The following is a 22,976-nucleotide window of genomic DNA, read 5'->3' as shown; positions in this document are numbered from 1 at the left end:
TTGTGGCACTCTTTCAGTTATTCAATGAATAAACACCTCTTATTCAACCGTGCAAGGCATCTTGCTGTTGATTCAATAAACTCCCAATTAAATGACAATAAGCCTGTTTGATGGAAAGATGTTCTTCCTCAGATTAATAAACTAAATGACACTTTCATTTTGAAGAGTATTTAATTTTTATAGTATGAGGGAAAAGACAATTATTTTCCTGATGAGAACAAAATCTGAAAAGTATTAACATGCTCAAGACTATCCAATACAAGTTTCATTTTCAGAGAACGCCTGCTATTTCTGAGTCACTAGTACTGACTCGTTTCCTGTGAAGACAGGAAGACAGATTTACTTAACAAGCATGTTGCTAATATAACAAGTGCAATGATTCACTTAACAATTGTGGCAAGAAAGGTCATAAAATGAGGCAAAATTCACTTTAACAAATGTCTCACTTAACAACAAAAATTTTGGGCTCTGTGGTGGTCATAAATCGAGGACTATGTGTATTCTAAATAGTAATACTATTTGGAGTAGGTTTCTCTTGGAATCAGAAAGGAAGTATTCACTACTTCACACAAAAAATAAGACAGAGAAAATGATAAAACTAATTCTGCATTATCCAAAGAAGTTAGTTTTACAATTATCTGATCCATAAATTATTTTGTTTAAACAGCTAACATATATAGCTGGTTATTTAATGATGTCCATTACAAATATTAAAGAGAATTATATCTGTGTGAGGATTGGAGGACATTTCAAAATTTTAATACTTACTAAGAATGCAAGGTAAAAAGTGAAAATGTTTAATATATTAGTAAGAAGTACAAATATAAATTTAACTTAAACCACACAATGAAATCTACCTTGCCAAATCTTTTTAACTTACTGTAGTCCTTTTGCTTAATATTGGCACAAAGATCTGCAAATCAATACATTCAGAATGAGTGATATATTTTAATTTAAAAATACTCAAACTGTAGCAGAAAATCTATATATTTAGCACAAATAATAAAAAATGTATGCATTCTGCAACTTAATATCAAGATACAGTATTACAGGGCATTCCTTGTACTGCAAATTTATTTATTTAAAAAAAAATCTTGATCTCCCTAATTGTTGACTTTTGCAGTCCTGGGTTCTATCTGTTTTTGGAATTCTTTTCCAGTTAACATGTACAATTAAATCCAGTGAAATGAAATAATACTAGTATGAAAAAATATAGAAGATTAATTATAACTTTTTGGACCTTATCCTAGCATATTTCAATGTTGTCAATGATTTTTGCATATTCCATGAACCTAAGGCAAAAAGCAAATTAGAGCTTCATAGGTGATGATCAATAATTGTGGGTATTGCTTGAAAAATATCTAGAAACCAAGGCTATAAGACATCCCAAGTAATTCATATTTCTTAAGTAGTAAGCAAATGCCTTTATTTTTAGTTGTTACTTCCAAAAGGTTTCAGCAATTTTATATTAAACATGATCATAGTGGCTGTTGTGATAACAGTGACTATCAGGCCAAAGTTTTTGATTACTGAAAAAACGTGGAAGCAATAACATCCCTTCATTTGGTTTATACAATGGCTGAATACAACACTATAATTGTTGTTGCTTCCATTAAAAGAAATAAAATGTTCTTTTAAATAATTTGGTTTTTTACAAAAATATTTACATAAAAGGATAGTAGGCTTACAGGCAGCACTGGACCATCACTGTATCTAAGAAGAAGAAAGATCAGATAACCTGAATAAAAGAGTTATCTTTTCCTTAATATTTTTTTTTCAATACATTTGTGATTTAAAAATATCCAAAATGCTTTAAATAGGCTTCAAGTGATTATATGTCAGGCATTTTGCCAAGGGGCAGACCATTAAAGATTTCAATGATCATTTCCACACTGATGGACATGTCAAGACAGATCTTCTCAGATAAAACAAAGAGTTTAAGTGAGGTCATAAAGTCTTTCTTTTCATAAGCTATGGACGCTTCAGCTCCATCAACATTTTTCTGGAGTAATCAAGGAACATTGTGAGTTTACATTTAATTAGGCTGATGCCAACAAAATTTCTCTGAACTGCTAGCTAGTATGGTCAGGTTTTGTCCAATTTGATTAATTTAGCACAATGGTGAACTGGTTCTATCAATTTAACTATAATATTTTTTTGTGAAAGTTAAAACCATTTAGACTATTTATACTTCTGTTTTTTCAAAAAAGGAATAAAAAATAAAGCATAGATACTTTAAAACAGTATTGCAGTTATTAGAGGTATTCTTTTCTGTTTATTTTAAAGTATCAACTTTTTTCCAAGAAAAAAGAAATATAAAACTGGGAGACATTTTCATAAAAATAGCACAAGTTCATTGGAATGTAACTAATGCTTTATAAAATCCTAGTTAATGTTAAAAGAACTTCATTTGCTCAGTAAATTTCTTTTAAATTTGTATTAAAGCTTTCACAAGATTTCCTATGAAAATTTTTAAAAAAATGAAGACAGAAAACCAATCGACCTAGATGATGATCTATGTATTTCATACAAAAAAAGGGCTTACGTCTGAAATGTCTATTCAATTTTGTCTAAATTTCTTGGCTTTTACTAATTTTGGACAATTTCTATTACCTAAGTGTATTTTGCTTGGCTGGTAAAATAACCATGTGACTCTTCCAACTTGTTGGGACACAAAAGCTGAATAAACGTACCTTAATTATACATATTCAGTTCATACATCATTATCTGTACTAGCAAGCTTAACAGACAATTCACTTCTATTCTGTTTTCCAATGAACATTCTGGGTCTGCAAATAAGTAGGGTCTCATCCTACACTTTGGAAGTAGTTGATACGTATAGTAAATGTAGCATATGGACTATACTTAAAAATTCTCCTTTTGCCCTCATTACCAGTCATGGGTGTTTAATCCTAACATATATCCTGCAAAGCATTTCTTTTGTTCAAATTCCTAGGTGTGTATAAATCGTTTCCACAATTCTAAAATAATTAGAAAAATGGATTGTTTAATTAACAGATTTTTGTTAATTAAAATGTGAGTGTTTTAATCTAAAACATCTCTTGAAAAACTCAATAGTTTGATGCTTTGGTTAACATAATTTTATTTGAAAATTATCTTATTAATGAGGTCTTGACAATTCCATAACGGCAAGACTTTCTATGAAAATCAACAATTTAGAGAGAAGAACTTAACATATTGTCACTATTTTTAGATGAACAGGTAAGACCCATAATTAATGTCTGCTCTTTGGTGAAGAAAACAGATGCTTTCTTCACTATGTAATTAGTGAAATTAATGAATTCTAATGCTTCCATGCAAATGATTTCTTTATCTCTCAAATTAATCATTTCAGCGCCCAATATGTTATCAGCTCCTATCAGATTTACTGATACAGTATATCACAGCTTCAATTTTATCTACTGTATTTATTATGTCATTTTTCCTTTGTTGTCATTTCAATGTTTTACAACAGCCCACTAGTTTATCAACATTTTGATGTTATGGTACAAACAAAATAAAATAAGGTATTACATTTATTGTAATTACATGTAATTGCAATTATGTAGTAATTAAATACAAAGCCAAATACTGAATCTGAAAGATGTATTGAGTAATTTTTAAATGTGGCTGGATCAATGTATGCAGTAAAATGAGTTCTCATAGTCCTTACACAATGCAAGGTACTTTTCTACTTCAAATTATAATTGGAGGAGGGTCATATTTTTAATGATGCATTAAGTCAAATGAATAGTAAGATTTGATCTACAATTTCTTGGTCCAACAGACAATGGCATACTATTGCCAAAAAAAATTCCTATATGGACTATGTGTCCATATAATCAGTTTGGAGGATTTATTTAATTTACATAGCCACTCATTTCCCATAAGCCACTCTGAGTGACAAAAAGAATTGAGTTTAGTTTAAAGGATTTTGGGGGAGAGGTAATAACTCTTGCAGATGTATATTTTCAAACCCTAGAAAGAACATTTTATTGTTGTTTCTTTTCTTAAGACAAAAGTATAACTATTTTTAATGTATAAAGTTTATTTTCACATGAGGAGAGAATAGAGAATAGAGATGGAAGGGACCTTGGAGGTCTTCTAGTCCAGCCCCCTGCTCAAGCAGGAGAACCTATACCATCTCAGACAAGTGACTGTCTAGCCCACAGGTCTGCAACCCGCGGCTCCGGAGCCGCATGCGGCACTTTCAGCCATCTCCTGCGGCTCCCAGTCCTCTGCCATGTGCAGTCCCCCCCAAAAAAAAAGTAGGACTAAAAAAGTTCAAATAATCAATTCAAATATGCAGGGTAGGTGCATATCTCGCCTTGGCTCCACTCTTCAGTCAAATCCTGTTCTGCGCATGCGCGCATGTACGCACATGTGCACACATTTTTTGCGGCTCCCAGTTTTTCCTTTTGTGAGGGAACCGGTTCTGAGTGGCTCTTTCACTGTTTCAGGTTGCTGACCCCTGGTCTAGCCTATCCTTAAAAATCTCCAGTGATGGGGAACCCACAATTTCTGGAGGCAAGTTGTTCCACTAGTTAATTGTTCTCACTGTCAGGAAGTTTCTCCTTAATTCCAGGTTGCTTTTCTCTTTGATCAGTTTCCAGCTATTGTTTCTCGTCTTTCCCTCTGGTGCTTTGGTGAATAACGTGACCCCCTCTTCTCTGTGGCAGCCCCTCAAATACTGGAATACTGCTATCATATCTCCCCTGTTTCTTCTTTTCTTTAGACTAGCCAAACCCAAGTTCTGCAACCGTTCTTCATATGTTTTAGTCTCCAGGCCTTTGATCATCTTAGTTGTTCTTCTCTGGGTTTTATTACCCTTCTGAGATTCGAACCTGGGCTGATTGATAGCCTTCAAGATAGGCTGAAAACAGGAAATAAAGATTTGCCCCATGTTTGGGGCCTAGCAAGGTAATCTAAATAGTTAACATTTGAAACATATCTTCCCTTGCAGAAAAAAGCTAACAGAGCGAGAGGGACCTTGTGGCTTAGAAGCAAATAACACTGCCTAATATGTAATCAGCCCAGGTTCGAATCTCAGAAGGGTATAGCTGACTGATGACGACTAAGGAGTCAGAAATGCATCTCAGTTTCCCTTTAATTCTTTGTTAGTAATTTACACAAATATATGAATTGTCCGGTGTGACTACTGCCTGTTTGATAGCCTTCAAGATAGGCTGAAAACAGGAAATAAAGATTTGCCCCATGTTTGGGGCCTAGCAAGGTAATCTAAATAGTTAACATTTGAAACATATCTTCCCTTGCAGAAAAAAGCTAACAGAGCGAGAGGGACCTTGTGGCTTAGAGGCAAATAACACTGCCTAATATGCAATCAGCCCAGGTTCGAATCTCAGAAGGGTATAGCTGACTGATGACGACTAAGGAGTCAGAAATGCATCTCAGTTTCCCTTTAATTCTTTGTTAGTAATTTACACAAATATATGAATTGTCCGGTGTGACTACTGCCTGTTTGATAGCCTTCAAGATAGGCTGAAAACAGGAAATAAAGATTTGCCCCATGTTTGGGGCCTAGCAAGGTAATCTAAATAGTTAACATTTGAAACATATCTTCCCTTGCAGAAAAAAGCTAACAGAGCGAGAGGGACCTTGTGGCTTAGAGGCAAATAACACTGCCTAATATGCAACCAGCCCAGGTTCGAATCTCAGAAGGGTATAGCTGACTGATGACGACTAAGGAGTCAGAAATGCATCTCAGTTTCCCTTTAATTCTTTGTTAGTAATTTACACAAATATATATATATATATATATATATATATATATATATATATATATATATATATATATATATATATATATATATATATATATATATATATATATATATATATATATATATATATATATATATGTATATATATATGTATATATATATGTATATATATATGTGTGTGTGTGTGTGTGTGTGTGTGTGTGTGTGTGTGTTTGTAATTTTTTTTTGGATTGTGACCACTGTGACCACTGCCTGTGGATGGCCTTGGGTTAGGCTGAAACAGGAAATAAGATCTGCCCCGTGTTTGGGGCCTAGCAAGGTATTCAAAATACTTAACAAACACTTAACACATATTTCCCTTGCCTTGCAGCTAACAAAGCAAGAGAGAGCCTGTGGCCTAGGGGTTAAAACAACTGCTTAAGATGCAGTCGGCCCAGGTTCGAATCTCAGAAGGGTATGGCTGACTGATGAGAACAAATGAGTTTGAAATGGCCATATCAGCCTCCCTTTAATTCTTTGTTAGCAATCCAAAAAAAATTACACACATACATACACACACACACACACACACACAGGCACAAGTGAGAAATCCGTTCATTAAGCAATATTATAACACTGAATGGTTGTAAGTTAAGGACTACCTGTGCAGCACATTTATTCTTGTTCATATTCAACTATCTTACATTTGGTTTAATTTATCAGGTTAACTGATGTATGCAAATGAAATCAATAATAATAATCTTTAAACTGGTTGCTTTACTCTCTAACACTTTCAACACCTCAAAAAGTCTTCTGGTCGTCTTATTGGGCTGAATCAAAATTCAAGGGTATTAAAATGTGTAAAGGACAAAAAAGAGAAGTGGTTTGGTTATAGATTTTAACTTTTAAGTACCAAATGGATTCAGAATAGATTTCTAATTTACAATGAATCAAAAGGGGGAAAAACCCAACAACAATAGACTATAGCTAAAGTGGTGCAAATGTATCAGGCAGAAAATGAATAAACATTTAAGAAGATTTATTATTAGAAATTGCAATAAATTTTGAAAAGATGAATTGATTTATTTAAAAGGTATAACTGACAATTTATTGGGTAGGAAGATGCATTATTTTCCAATTGTTATCCACCTATAGTAAAACTGATTTGTGTCTCATTGTATTTTATGGAAAAGGAGAGAGCAACTTTCAGTGATTTAGATTAAATGTATTAATCATAACCAGACACTGTGAACTATATATCTACTATTAAGGAAGATTTTTGACATTTAATTCTGTAGTAATATTTTGACTTTGTACCTCTCTTCCTAAATCTAATTCCTGCTACAGTTGGCAGATTTCTTCCTCTAAATTTTATGAGACTTAAAATAGTATTTTACCCATTCATGCGGTAAATAATGCAGGATTAGAAATATTTAGTGTTTTGTTTCTTTTTAAAGAGTAGAAATCCATCAAACCCAAAAGAGTTTCTGATTTCTTAAAATTGTAGTTTTAGCATAACCAATAACAGCTCAAATAAAATCCTTTTTAAAGAAAGACGTTAATAAAAAGTATAGCTTTAAATTATATTCCTACACTTAAGAATTGAAAGTCATATATATGTATATGTATTAACATACCAGAAAATTTAAAAAATCACAATGCAGACTAATAACTACACAAACACCTACAAACACAAATAAACAAATGTGTGTGTGTGTCTCTTTCTCTGTGTATAATCTGTAGTAGGTACAATAAGACTACATTAGAAAGACACATGATGAATAAAAAAGCTAACTGTGCATGTGAACTGGCTTCTGTGTATGAAACAACTTTCCTTTCTTTTAATATTCCATGTATGAAATAATCTTCTCTTTTTTCAACATGATCCACAACTGGAAAAATTAGGAAAATATGAATTATCTCCTCATTTTCTTGCCTAAGAGTCATATTTTCTGGACTTCCATCAAGGTCTTTCTGGTATTATTCATCCCTAAATTAATTATTAGGTTGAAAAATCCCACATATGAACATTTGGAGAACAACATACCTCCTGAAATATATCAACTAACATATTAAATAAGTTGAGAACTACCTGCAACAGATTGTTCTCCACTTATGGCCACAACTGGGGCCAGAATTTCACTTGATAAGCAAGGTGGTTTTTAAATAAGTCATGCCTAATTTTATGACTTTTGCCATTTTGTTAAGTGACTCATATAAATATTAACCAAATCCGGTTCCCGGCGGATAACACCCAGGGGGAGGGCCTTCTCTGTGGGTGCGCCTGCCCTCTGGAACCAGCTGCCTGCGGAGCTTAGGACTGCCCCCGACCTTCGTTCATTTCGCCGGGACCTGAAGACCTGGCTCTTTAAGCTTTCCGGCCTAGGCTGAGAATTTTAATTGGGGTTTTTATTTTTTAGGGATTTGATTTAATCTTTTTAATTGTTTTTTAACTTTTGTATTGGTTTTTGTTTTAAATACCCTGTAAACCGCCCTGAGTCCTTCGGGAAAGGGCGGTATATAAATCCAATAAAATAAATAAAAATTAATTAATTAATTAATTCTGCTTGTCACAAGCTGGCTGAGAAGGTTGCAAATGGGGATCAGGTGACACTGCAACTGTCATAAATACATGCCAGTTGCCAGGCGACCAAATTTTTATGTGACTATGGGGACGCTATGATGGTCATAAATGCAAGGACTGGTCATAAGTTACTTTTTTCAGTGCTCTTGTAACTTTGAATGGCTGCTAAATAAATGGTTGCAACAGAAGGACTACCTGTAATGCAACCTCAGTTTCTCTCAGCAGGGCTTTAAGGACCATGATACATTTCTCCAATGTGATTATTGGGCTTCTTTCAGCCATGGAGGCCTGACTGTTTTCTGAAATTGGCTAGTTTATTCAGGCCACTGTGGACTGTCTTCAGTAATGAGAGACTGATTCATATCTCCTGATCCACTTGCTTCTGAGTCACAAACTTCCTCTCAATATTCTTGAGCATTTATTTCCCTTTTCTGCCTCTCCTGAGTTTCATCTGTCCTTCCCAGGAACGTCCTAGTTTCTTTTGCATTTTTCATTATCAAAAAAGTATTCTCAAAACTTTTCATCTTTTCTGCTAATAAAGACACAAGCCTACACATATGTTCATTTTATGGCTTACAATATTTTCTAACAGGTGATTTTCTATTAGGCAAAGTGGAGATTCACAGTATGATATAGACCCTGTGGCAATGTTTTATCAATGCGTTTCTTAATAGAAAACAACAACATAAAATGCTTCTTGAATGTTCCTTGTCTTCCAAATAATCTTTACAATAATCTGACAAAATTTTCGGAAGTTCTGTCTCCACAGTACAGGTAGCAGAAGCTGAGAAGTAGATTCATACAGTTGAAATATTCAACGGCCGTCGCTCATGCAAATGAAACCTGCCCCTCACACAAAACCATCCTCTCTTCCCCCTTCCCCCTGCACCAGGCCACCAACCCAGAAAGGTTGGGAAACGTTGTATTACATAATACATAATCTATTACATAATATGATTTAATCAAGCGGAACAGAAGTGGATGGTCAGATCTCTGTGTGCATTGCTATGTAGTTTATGATTTGGCTCTTTAGTCACATGAAACCTCATCAGAAAGTATGTCCTTTTTTCCTCCTCCCCACCCTTTCTTCTTTTCATAGGCACTGAGCAACTGTTCCTGTACAGGCTTTGCAAAGTCATCTGTGTTAAAAGTGAAAGAACAGGTTATCATCTCAATTCCGTTCAAAGAGTTGCATTTGCAGTATCCCATTTAGCTCAGGGAATTAATCTTTCTAAAAGCACTTTTGCTTTCAGTGTAACAGTCTAATAGCAGTAATTACTTCTTGTTCAGCATTACCAGATGTCACAGGCATTAGATTCCTCCTTTTGTTATTGGTTTTCAGCATTTTTAAGATTGCTTTTGAACTTTCTTCACTGATAACTAATAACTTTATGTCTTCTGTTGTGACAGGTCAAATTTTCAAGGCAAATCTATTGGGTGTGTCTGGAATGGACTGTAGGAAGTATAGGCTACTCATAATGTAAGAAATCAGCTATACTGAAGTTATTCTTCACCCTTCTTTAAACTGCATGAAGCAGCAATGTACATAATAATAATATAAGGCAAGCTTAATACATACGGAAAGAGAGATGGATTTCTTTATCAGAATAAAAATTATCCACAAAAATACTTTTCCTATTAAATTTACAAAGAAATCAGAATACTCGCACCAGTGTTATATTTCTAAAGTGAACAGTAGTAATTTATTATACAAAATGTTGTGTAAAAAAGCATAAATTATCAAGTTTTCTGGAAATTATTTAATATATCTAATATTTGTATGCATCATATAAATATATATTTTGTAGCATGTATTTTCCAGGAAAATGATAATATTTCAGCTATTAAAATATTATATCAGAAAACAAATCTTGACTCTTCCCATTTATTTACATATACACAAACATTATTATGTGTGTGTGTATATGTATATATATATGTGTGTGTATGTATGTATGTGTGTATACATATATATATATATATATGTATATATATATATATATATATATGTATATATATATATATATATATATATATATATATATATATATATATATATATATATATATATATATATATATATATATATATATATATATATATATATATGGCATATTTCCGTCAATTGAAACTTAATCACCTTTTTTACAATTTAGAGGAGAAATGCAGTTTTTAGTTTGGTTAAGTCATGTATCATCAATATCATGAACTTAATCTATCAGTTGTAATAGCATCTATAAAATACCAGAATGAGATTGCAATAAGCCTAGAAAATGGGCTACAAATCCCAGATATGCTCAAGCAAGCAGTGAACCAAAAATAAAAATACGGAGATCTCTAGCCAGCAACTAGATACCATTCATCTGATTCATTACCTCTAAAGGCAAAGTTCACAGGCCAAGGTCTTAAAGTAGATTTAACCCAGAACTGCTACTCTTGCACAATGAAATCTAAAATTTCATTTAGTTAGCCAAACTAGTTTTCACAAATAACACTTTTTTATACACAATGTTTATCAAGTATACATGTAAAAATCCAGAATATATTAATATTAGCCTATCATTTCAAATAAATTTGACAGGTTCAAGCTTGTTTTTCTGTTTTTAGCAGGATATCCTACAGTAGGATATTTTTTAATTTCCAGAACAAAAAATGATTTTGTTCTGGATAATAAAGATAATTTAAATTAGGTTTCTCAAATCTGTCTATAGAATTCGGTACATTGCATTCTAGTGATCAAACCTTAAACATTTTAGAGTAAAAGTTATGTGGATTTTCTAGAATTAAGAGGTAAGCAGGTCATCTATAACTATAGAATTACAAATATAAGGGACAGAAATTTGAGACATTTGTTAATGAATATACTAAATAAATAAATAAATAAATTTTCTCTATCACATTATCATTTAATCAGATCATCATTTAATATATCTCTACTTTGTGTACCATGGATTTGTACAGTTCTGAAAAAAGAGTCAACTGTTAAAAATGGTGGGAGATTGTAATGTTACTATAAGATCTATGAAGATTCTCAGTCATCCAGCTCATAGTTATCTTAAAGGTGTTTTTTCTCTAGGGAAGTGAACTTTGTTTTCTTTGAAGACATTTCACTTCTCATCCAGCTTCCGGAATGAGAAGTGAAATGTCTTCAAAAGAAAAATAAGAAAATCTAGTTGCCTAGTGAAAAGGTAAGGTAATTGTTTTATATAATTGTTTGCACAGACAGTTGATACTGGCACATGGTTCAATTTAATAAGAAAATGTGGCCCACAATAAATTATGAGAACCAGCTCACCATTGCAGTTGTGTTTCCTGTTACCTTTTTGATGTTTCTTGCTGGCATTCCATGAAGATGACTAAGCCTTGTTTGGAAATCTAGAAATAAAATTACAGTTCAATTAATATATAGTAATCTACACTTATAAAGGGATAATCTAAGAAATTTTTTTAAAAAATTCTTCATCTAAAAGAGTTTAAAATTCTCGTTTGGTTTAACATTTATTATCCTTTGTGAGGAGATCAACCCTGACTCCTCTTTAGAAGGCCAGATCCTGAAGGTAAAACTCAAATACTTTGGCCACCTAATGAGAAGGAAGGACTCACTGGAGAAGAGCCTAATGCTGGGAAAGATTGAGGGCAATAGAAGAAGGGGACGACAGAGAATGAGGTGGCTGGATGGAGTCACAGAAGCAGTAGGCTTGAGTTTAAATGGATTCCAGAAGATGGTAGAGGACAGGAAGGCCTGGAGGAACACTGTCCATGGGGTCACGATGGGTTGGACATGACTTCGCAGTTAACAACAACAATCCTTTGTGATGTGTGAGAAAATTGCATATAAATAATACAAAGACATAAAAGCAAATGTGCAATTATTATCTAGAGAAGACAACAATCTCCTTATGGTAAATAAGTTTCAAAGGCATTGTCAATGACAGGTTAAGCAGATGGACTTTCATCCTGCATATTGCACATGCTTTTCTAAATTTTATGATTATGAGTATAAATTAGTTATATAGAATTGCATGAAACATATTCAATTACATTTTCTGCTACATACCTATATTGGCATCCTATACCAGCTATGATGACAAATATAAACTTTTCTTTATTTACATTTATCTGAAAATAAAATATGGCAAACCTCTACTCCCAATTTTAACATGTTGCTTTATCAGGCATGGATCAATATATACATGTTATGTGAAATTTACTTATACTCAGTGCTTGTTTTCTAAAAAAACAAAAACAAAACGGTGCCGGAACTCACACACGTCATACAACCCGCCTTGCCTACCCTACAAGGTTCCATCCAAAAAAGGTGCCGGAACTCCATTCTGGGCGTTCTATGACAAAAAAAGCCCTGCTTATGCTATTAAATACTTAATCCTATCAGTATTGGAATCATGCCAACATTGGAAACTTGATAATTATACATATTTATAAATCACTCTCTTAAAGGTAGTCCTATCATCTTCCAAGAGATGAATAACCAGACAAGGCACAATTAGATTATTTACTGGATCGCAATCTTTCAAAAAAGTTATAAAAGGAAGAAAAAACTGAAATAGTGCATTTGTAATGGATGGCACTATTTAAGCAGTCTTTATTTTCTTTTAATAATTTTAAAAGGAATAAATGAAGACCTTTCAGATAATAACTAGGGATTTCTCACTCAAACTCTTTCAAATTTGAAGTATTCCATTTCAAGTTTGAAGTGCCTCGCTTCAATTGCAAAATAGCTGTTTCAAGTGTAAAACAGCCTATCACTGGAAAATGTTTCAAGCTCAGTTACAAACTTGAAACAGAACTGCCTCAAACTTTATGCTCTTTTAAAATGAAGGGTTTTGAATTAGACAATGGTCTGAAATAGAAACTGTGCATTTTTTTAGTAATAGATCATCCTGAAACCGGGATGAATTGGCACAGAATATCAAAGAATCTCATGGCGCATTGAAAATTAATTTCACTGTGGACCATACTTCATTTTATCAGGTGGCATATTTGCTGTAACAGAGCAGCACTGCTACCTTCTTGGAAGATGGCTTCAATTCTTACTTCAGAATGTAAACACATGATGACTTTGTTGTTTAAGAACAGAAAACTAATTCTGGCTTTTTCCCAGTTACTACTTATGTATGTATCAATAACTTTAAAAAGCAAAAAGCTAGCTTTTACCAGACAACACAATGGGATAGGTACAGAGGAGAAGCTGAAATCTAGAATATTGAATAACATCTAGGAAAGTACTGGGGCAGGATACAGAGTTGTAAGGGAGGACACAATCAGCCCAAACCGTGTCCTTTTCTGTTCCCTAAATTCCTGAATTTTTGACAATGAAACTCCGACCCCAGTTGGGATCCAAATACTTTTACAATATACAACAAAGGAAGTTTTAGACTGGGATCAAAAAAGGTAAGTTGATTGCAGACTTTAAATTCTATTAACAATGTTCAATTTAATATAACTCTAATGTCAAAACAGTCTTTTAAAAGTTACTGACCTCTCCTGCCTGAATGTGACATAAGTGGGAAGCTGCCTGCTAAAATACTTTCAAAGATGGGGTCAGGCATTTCTTTCTCCAGTCCTGCTGAATCTTCCTTTTCCCACCAAGGAATAATTCCAGTAATCCCACAGGCACCTCCAGGTTCACTTTCATGGAACCAGTCACTTTGCTCATCATCTCCTATAAAAAACATTTCACATGTTTTTCAAAAGGATATATTGAAGTTTGTTACTCCCCCCCAGATGTTTCAACTGTAATAAGAATTATTTCTTCTTTCTCTTCTATACAGATAGTCCTCGACTTACAACAATTCATTTAGTGACCATTCAAAGTTACATCACTGAAAAAAGTGACTTATGACCATTTTTCAAACTTACGACTGTTACAGCATCCCTATACTCATATGATCAGAATTCAGACAGTTGGCATTCATATTTATGATGGGTACAGTGTCCAAAAATCATGTGATAACCTTTTGCAACCTTCTGATAAGCAAAATCAATGGGAAAGCCAGATTCATTTAACAACCGTGTTACTAACTTAACAACTGAAGTGATTCACTGAACAACTGTGACAAGAAAGGTTGTAAAATGGGGCAAAACTCACTTAACAAATATCTCGCTTAGCAACAGAAATTTTGGGCTCAATTGTGGTCCTAAGTCGAGGACTGCCTGTATCATATTTTCTTTGGCAGCAGAATTCTAATTGGGATTTCTCATTTACTAGCAGGAGATTCAAAGGAAATAAAATTCTTTTTGTGAGAAATAATGTAAAAACCTAATATTTTAATGATAACAGCAAGAATTCTATTTAACTTAGTGTGGTTTCAACATTAATAAAATGAACTATAATCCCATCTAGGGAATTAAAAAAAGTACAAATCTGTGGAATCAGTTATTTGCAGATTATGATATATAATTAGCTTAATTTTACGATTTGTGTGATGCATAAAAGGAGAAAACAATCATATACAGGTGTGAGCAAATAAACTTAATTTTATTAAGTTTAATTAAGAAATACGTTTTGAAAAAGTTATTTTCAAATGAAAGATGACAGCTTCACAGAAATACTGAGCATCCAGGGTAATGGTTCATAGAAGTTAAAAATTCAGAAGAAACTCTCAAGTATGCCCTTCACAAAATTATCTGAAATGTTTACATCTTTGTTAGAGAGTCCTTTAGGCTAGGCTTCATTTTCCATGTAGGGCCAATGGCTAGAGGGATAAACTGATAAAAAGAGTGCATGGTGCCAGAGATTCACTTGAAGCAAGGATTTGTTTTAGCTTGGCTGAAAGTTTTCAGAATCACCAAGAGGAATTAAGACCTGGATTGGACATATAATAAAGATAGTAGCTTTCCGTTTTTCAACAGCAATATGTTGAAGTTACTCATCCCCTCAAAAGAATTCATCCCATAGTCTGCCTGAGTACATCTGAGAAAGCACTTAATGACTCACATGTAGCTTGATCAAAATCTCTTTTCTGAGATTTATATCCAGATTTGCTTTTATCTTTTGTTTGTTTTATTTATTTTAAAAAAAGGTTCTTCACTTCTTCTCAGTGAACACAAACAAGGTGAAAAGTTAAACTGTAAATGTTCCCCTTGATATAAAAGAGATGATACAACAATTCAGGCACTTTTGGACTCCAACACAATGGAGACTTTCCCCAGAAGAAGAAAGGATTTTCCAGTTTTTGCCTGCAATCTTGCCAGCCACATTCTCTTGAATTTGTTTTGAAAACTTTAATGTACAAAATGGCAGTACGGCAGAATTGAGTAAAATTGTGTCTGACTGCTTTCACTGTTTTTGCTAATTAAATAATATATACTGATGCCAGGGGCCCACAGCCCTAACATTAGGAGGTCTATGCCCAGATAAGGTACAGGCTGTGCACCCCATCCAGCCTGGCACCTAGCTAGTTGCTAACTAGTTAGACAAATACTCCTGGTACCTCACAAAACTTTGTGAAGAAACAATAGTAATCCTAAAATCTCAGCAACTATATACACACACATCACAGTAAGTCAGTACTAAACTCTCTGCCATGCAAATGCATTCAATGTTTCTTTTCCCTGTGCTTTACAATTTGGAATAGTTATTCATTGGTAGAGTACTCTTGATCAACCAGAGAGAGAACTACCATCTTAAATAGTTCAGTGTGAAAAGAACACAAGTGAACCCCACCTTATGACAGAGAATGAATAATATTTAATGTTCATTAATCACAACTAAATACAGAAATACCTATTTACTGCAACACAGTCTTAAATGTATTATCTTTGAGTAGGAATTAAATTAATTCTTTGGGACCATGAAACAATAAATAATTTAAAATGTGTAGGTCTCTTTAAATTCAGTTGTGATGAAGTGGAAGAAAACAATTGGACTAAAGTATATTTAATGAAATCATAAAAATAAAACATAAGATTGTATCAAGACTTCAGTTCCAATTCTGTTACCTAAATTTCAGCAGCTAATAATATTTTAGTATTAGATCATTGCCAGGACAACTCTGACATTTAAACCACTTGTTTTTAATACCACAATAAATAATATCAGGAATTAGAAAATTATATCTGTAGTCTAGTAATACCAAATCAATCAAAATATTTTACACTATGATGTTTTAGGCTTCATATAAAATTTTATCAGAAAGAATTCTATGTTGATTTTATAGGAACAGGATGAATGCTCAAACTCTAGAAATAATTTCATGTTTAAAACAAAAATGGAACAAAAAACACAAACCCCACCAACACACTGGATTTTCTACACAATGTTTTTAGTTAAACTAGGATACTGATTATCTGCTTATGTAGTATACAAAAACTTAACTGGATATATTTCTTAAAAATGTTTCAGTACCTTGTCTTCCCTCATCATTGGTAAACAAACCAGCATCACTGCTGCTGAGGCTGCTGGATTCACTGTGACAAGAGGGAAAAAGAAAAGATCAGAAATACAATTGATATCTCAGTCATAAAATTTTAAACAGGCAAGATTGCACTCAAATGAAACTTAAGCCTTAACAAAATCTAAAAGAAAATAGGATATTTTTTAAAAAAAGAAAGAAAGATCAAACTGCAAATATCACTGTTCCATTAACTACAGAACATATTATTTTTGGCACATAAAACCACAGGAATCTAATGGGACTCTGACAGTAAGCCAGATGTGACTGCAAAGAGGTGCTGACACAATTGATGCATTTTATTATCTGCTTCCATCAAATGCTCACTGTTCCTTTCTTATATTGTGTTATTCAGCTTGATCCTAAAATCACTGCTCACTTTAAAAAAAAGGAAGAAAAAGGGGAAAAAAGAGGGAATCTGAGTCAAAAGTATTTCAGGTTTTTGCTACATGAAAAATAAGTATCCCACGTCAGAATACCTATTCTTAACATTTGGAAATATTATGGACCTAGCTCATAAATGTTCATTGCAATTCTATTATTTAATTAAAAATAAGACCTTTTATAGAATGCTGTCTTAAAAGGTCTCTCGAGAAAAACAAGAAAAAATCAATATAAGGAAGAAAAAAACCAATCCGGCTTTCTGCTACTTTCTAATTTCTGTTTCTCAAACCATATTTTTATATTCATCATCCAAATGATTTACATGCGCCAGTAAAAAATGTACAAAATTTTGTACAAATGTACAGATTCAGATTTAATATCATGAGCATTTAATACTGTAAAACACCATCAGGACCCAGAATGCAACCAATGTCCAAACATTTCAAATATTCTGCAGTAAGTATTCCTGAGTTTTAACTTATCAAAATATCACTGCCAATGATTGACTGTTTCACACAAATAATTCTTATTTTTCTAAAAGAGATAAAAAATTAAAATCCCACAATAATTTGAAATACACTTTTTATTTGGAATGTAATTATGACCAACAAAAGGGAGCCTTTAACATTTGCAGTGAATTTTCAATTCTGTTCAGCTGAGATTATTTCCCATCTATTTATATGTCCCAAAGAGAATAACTTTACTTCATCAATTTGTTGATACTGTATCCAGTAATTTAATACAATATAATCCTACCTTTGAACTTTTTAACAGTTCTTAACTTTGTTGTTCATACTTCTTTTAAAATTATATCTTTGAACTGGGTTATTTCATAGATTTTAGCAATTTGATGATTTGGTTTTCTTTAAAGTGTGCTTTTAAACTTTTAAAACTACGGTATATTGTAAACAACTGGATGCTTAGTTACCTTACGTACCCAAATTGCAAAAGAAATGCTGTGAATTTCATCAATTCTGGTAAAGATTTGGAAATTGTTGTTAATAATCCTAAAAATTCACCTGTGTTCAGTAACATTTACCTCTCCACAAAGGATTTCCTTAATTGTAAATTAGAAATTAGTATAGTCTAGGACTCTAGGCCTGCAGGCAAGCAAGTGACAATTATAACCAGGAAAGAATTCTGATCATATCTAGAAGGGATTCAGCAATCATCCACTCATCACATTTAGCCAGAACTGAACTGCAATGCTGACTGCAACAATAAGGATTGGACTTAAAAACCATCAAAAGCTTCACAATGCCAGTTAGTTTAGTAACTGTGTAATTATGCAGTCACATGATTGCATCTTCCACAGTAACTGCTGGTTTTCTCTTTTGGTGCTAATTTATAATGTCCATAAGTAGTATCTTTGGTTTTTATATATGTTAAAAATTCTTTTCAATATTTAAGTGCACGAAGTGTCTTCTCTAGGAGAGCTCTTATCAAAAGCAGAACAGGAACAATTTTGCTAAGAAAACATCAAATTAGAAATGTCCTTTATAAATGCTTATGGAGTTTTTTAATTAAGATTTTTAAGGAAGCCCTTTCAAAATTCTTCCAATGGTTCTTTTAAGTTTTCTCCACACAATTATTTGGCAATTTTATTGTATACAAAAGTTAGGAAGTACTGAAAATTGCTTACAACCAGTCCACCTATTGATCCATTTAGCTCTGTTAGTGCAGAGATTGATTTACACTGGTTTTCCAGGTTTCAGACAGAACTTTTTTTCCAACCACTATTTAAGTAGTCAGTGAACTGCGCCCTACTTCTAACCTGTTATGAGTTGTTAAATGTCTTTGTTTCCCGTGCTAAAGGGAAGAGGAAGCAAATGTTTCAGTAAATAACTATTGTAGGATGAAAATCATTGTACTAAAAGGGAAGAGCATTAGCAACAACATAGAGATAATGTAATATAAATCTATTCATACTGGAAAAAGACAAATTATTAAATACACACACACACACAGTCAACCTTGAGCCGGTCAAGATCGAACTCCTGGCTGTGGGTAAAGTTAGCCTGCAGTACTGCATTCTAACCACTGTGCCACCATGGCTTTTACTTCCTTTACAATCTTATATTCTTTAGCTTTGCAGTTCTTCAAGTTACTATTAATATGGAGAACCACCACAATGTCTACTTTTCATCCTTATCCTGAAATCATTAGCTTACTGATATTCCAGCAAAGAGCCTTAGAAAGCAGGCTTCTTGCCAACTTGGCTCTTCCTAGGATAAAGATGGAAATTCATCAATAAAAAGGCAGAGCCATATAGCTGGTTATTTAAATATAAACTCTGAGCTATCAAATACATAGAGGGAAAAGGGGAATCAAATATATAAATACCCTTGTTAATTTAGAACTTGCTATCAGCATAGAACAAGTGGAATTCTGGTTTCAAAAACACTGTGATGCATCTCCCAAGAACAGTTGTGGCAGTGATGGTGAAAAACAGAATATATTTTATTGCAATATTTTCTAAAGCTTAGTAAATTCTTTTTTAAACATGACATAGTTGGGAGTGGATAAAAGTATCCAGGACCGTGAGTTTAAAAGAAATGTAAACATCTGCAATGAAGTATTTAAAAGGAAATAAACAATGGTATTCTGCCAACTTTATAAATTCAAAACTTTTAATTAAAATTTGCAATATTTGCCCTTACTTCCTACTTTAACAGGAAGTAAAAAATGAATCATAAGAAAAAAACACCAAGGCTAAATTTATTTTACTGAAATCCTCTGTACACTTGCTTGACAATAAGTACCACTGACTCCTGTAACTTACAAATTAGGACAAATAGGATAGCATTGCACAGGAATTTTACCCATGCACTTTTTGTGGTGAAAGATTTAATGCAGAATGGCAAAAAGACTTTTTTTTAAATAGTTCAACTTTGGCAGTATACTACGGAATCTTAAAGCAAAATATAATACTTTAACATAAGAACAGCACCACAATAATCTAAATTTTATAATTAAAAGAAAAACTGAAAACAACCTGTCGCTCATGTTTTCATCTGAGCATTTTTGCTCTTCATACTCCATTTTATCCTTGTTCACAGGATTGATTTCATCATTCTCTATGACCACGCCTTCATCCAAAATGTCTGGGCCTTGCCTATTTGCTGCAAGCTTTCTTTTTTTAACTTTACTCTTTGATAGTTCTTGATGGGAGCAAGATTTGTTGTCATTGTCCATTTCCTGGTCCTTAATATTGCCTTGTTGGGGCAACGTAATTTTGTTTGTTACTTCAGAAGGTAGATCAATTGCCATTCGTTTCACCTTTCGACGTCTACGCAGAGTCCTATTACCTACATTGTCAACAGCTAGATCAGGTTCATGCCACAGAGGTCTTTTGCCTCTTAGGTTATTTAAATTTGAATTTGGTCTGCGTTTTGCAACCAACACTTGGTCATCAGAATCACTGTGGTCTTTCTTATTAGCAGCATAGTTCTCTCTATAATCCTTGTTTGGCTCTTCAAGGCTGGAATCAGAACCTTCACTTAAACAATGTCCAGTTTCCCAGGGATGATGCGAATTAAATGAACGTCTTTTCCTTCCCCTTCTCTTTCGAGCCTGGCGTTTTAGAAGACATGAGATGCTGCGAGAATGATCACCCGTATCTGCAAAGCCACCTCTTGCTTGCTCTGAACTTTCTTCCAGTGCAGAGACTAGATCATGAACTAGCTCCTCCATAGTCTTACTAAAATGCCTGTAAATAGCAAAAAAAGCCATTTCTAGTTAATTAATATCTTGTTATAGTGACTGTTTTAGAAAAGTGAAAGAACTACCGTCTAAGCTTTTTTTTGCCCTAACCATTTATCTATCAGAAGGTAAGTAAAACAGAAATAATCAATCCCCCCAATTCCCATATCAGGCCTTTTATTCTTATGCAAAGCCCTACAAGAGCAAAGCACTATCTTGCCTTTGTCTGAGTCTCAGGGGGAAAAAGTATAATAAAGCATTATAAATTGTGAAAACTTTGCAGAATTTACTTGTCTTATTTTTACTTTTTCAAGAACAAGAGACAGTCAGACATCCAAGTTTGTTGGGAAGTATATTTAGGAAAAGGAAGGATTCAGTAAGTAATTATAGGTAACAAGAGGGGGAAAAATGTCTCCAGAATAAAATATCACAGAATATTTTTTATGATGCTTCATGTTTCCTTCACATAAAACTTAAACTTAACGAAACCATAACAGGGCTATTAAATAGATTTATCTATCCATTTAACTGGTAAGGTACCAGTTTAGCACAATGATTAATTAAGGAAACAAAACCTTGTATGCCATAATTTCATTTCCGATCTTATAGTGAAAATTAGAAAGGCATTCAAAACACAAAGATCGAGAACAGAATAGTTTAGCTTAGTTTTACTTTATACTAAGAGATTATATTAAAAAGCTAATTTACACATTTGTTATTACTAATTTATAAAACAATTAATTTGATTTATATCCTGCTTTTCCAGGATTGTAAAGCAACTTTCATGGGAATGTCCTTTCATTTTAACCCCACAACATATGTTTTCATAGTCATTCCATATATAGAGACCAATTACACTCAATTTAGTATTTCCTTAATCATAGAGTTTCATCATTTAAAATACATATTTTGCTCTCTGTTATCCATGTTGCTAGGCTGGACAAATGTTTTTTGTCAGCAATCGTAAACTGTGACTAATATTTAAACTAGCTAGTAATGTGCTTTTCAGACCACAAAAATCAATTACGTCAATATTTTACCTTCTGAATGGTATAATCCAAGAAAAAACAGAAGAGAAATGAGGTAGGGCTGCAGGATAGTTTTTTATAACATTCTTAATTATAATGAAAGAACAGTTCAGTATAAAATAGATGCGAGCATAAATCAACCGTGAAAACCATGTAAATTTAGTTGAAATACCCTCTACTTACAGGTACCTCTTCTTATCCACACAGTCTTTTTTCCCCTAATCCTAATGTCTGCCCTACAGTTTGTGCAAGTAATGACATCATTTGAAAAAAACTATGGTAAAGTCTGATATGTTCATGAGATAGGGCAATAGGTACTGTGAGTTATTCAATGTCATATTTTTGCTTCCAATTTGATCTCTGAAGATGGTTGCTGAGAAATCCCATTACAATCATTTTATGATGGATGCAGGAAATAGACTGGCTTGTCTATCTCGTAAAAATGCAACTTGAATCATATTGATGATATTGCATCAGCTGAAAGAAAATTTTTGCATATTGAAGGATGAAAAGAAAGCTGAGTAAACTGTAACCAAAAATTCTGATCCTCTTGGCCTCTTGTAAGGCCTTGAAAATCTGGCTTTGAGCCTGGGACCAGAGGGTATGAAGGGTCATGTTTCCTAGCTATATTGATATTTATGATGATTTTTTCATGAAGGAGATGTTTGGCATAGAAATATAAATAAAAGTATTAAATTTACATTATATTGTAATTGTTTTAACTGTTTTATGATCATTCGCCACCAAAAGTCACTTACTTGTGATGGATGACTATAGAAACTGAATAAATAAATAAGTAAAAATATGAAGTCATATAATCATCTAATGATTTGTTCAATGTTCAGCATATTGTTCTTTTACCCATTTATTTTACCCATATCAAAAATGTAGCTTTATACTTTAGGTAAAGGTAAAGGTCCCCCCACATATGCGTGCTAGTCATTTCCAACTCTAGGGGCCGGTGCTCATCTCCGTTTCAAAGCCAAAGAGCCAACGCTTGTCCGAGGACTTGTCCGAGGTCATGTAGCTGGCATGACTAGACGCCAAAGGCGCACAGAACACTGTTACCTTCCCACCGTAGTGGTCCCTATTTTTCTACTTGCATTTTTACGTGCTTTCGAACTGCTAGATTGGCAGAAGCTGG

The 22,976-nt window shown here is 33.3% G+C and overlaps 1 protein-coding gene across 7 annotated transcripts in view; it reads right to left on the bottom strand.

Annotated features, from left to right (window-relative positions):
• Positions 1 to 22,976, bottom strand: part of GPATCH2 (G-patch domain containing 2) — a 107,054-nt gene that overhangs the window by 78,255 nt on the left and 5,823 nt on the right. For 3 of the 7 annotated variants that reach the window (XR_014024507.1, XM_081312885.1, XM_081312887.1), the window contains exons 2-5: positions 20,098 to 20,811; positions 16,673 to 16,734; positions 13,805 to 13,987; positions 11,624 to 11,679 (exon numbers count right to left, since the gene is read on the bottom strand). Coding sequence is in view for 5 of the 7 variants with exons in the window: in XM_081312885.1 (XP_081169011.1) it covers positions 11,624 to 11,679; positions 13,805 to 13,987; positions 16,673 to 16,734; positions 20,098 to 20,811 (1,015 nt within the window). In the remaining 2 variants the exon portion in view is untranslated. Of the gene's footprint in view, positions 1 to 880; positions 914 to 11,599; positions 11,680 to 13,804; positions 13,988 to 16,672; positions 16,735 to 20,097; positions 20,812 to 22,976 lie in introns of all 7 variants that reach the window. The other 4 variants (XR_014024508.1, XM_081312889.1, XM_081312886.1 and 1 more) reach the window with 2 other exon arrangements.

The sequence above is a fragment of the Vipera berus genome, assembly GCF_964194415.1.
Source record: "Vipera berus genome assembly, chromosome: 1".
In the NCBI taxonomy this organism is placed as follows: domain Eukaryota; kingdom Metazoa; phylum Chordata; class Lepidosauria; order Squamata; family Viperidae; genus Vipera; species Vipera berus.
Note: the sequence above shows the minus strand (reverse complement) of the source record. Positions and strands in the feature narration are given on the sequence as shown.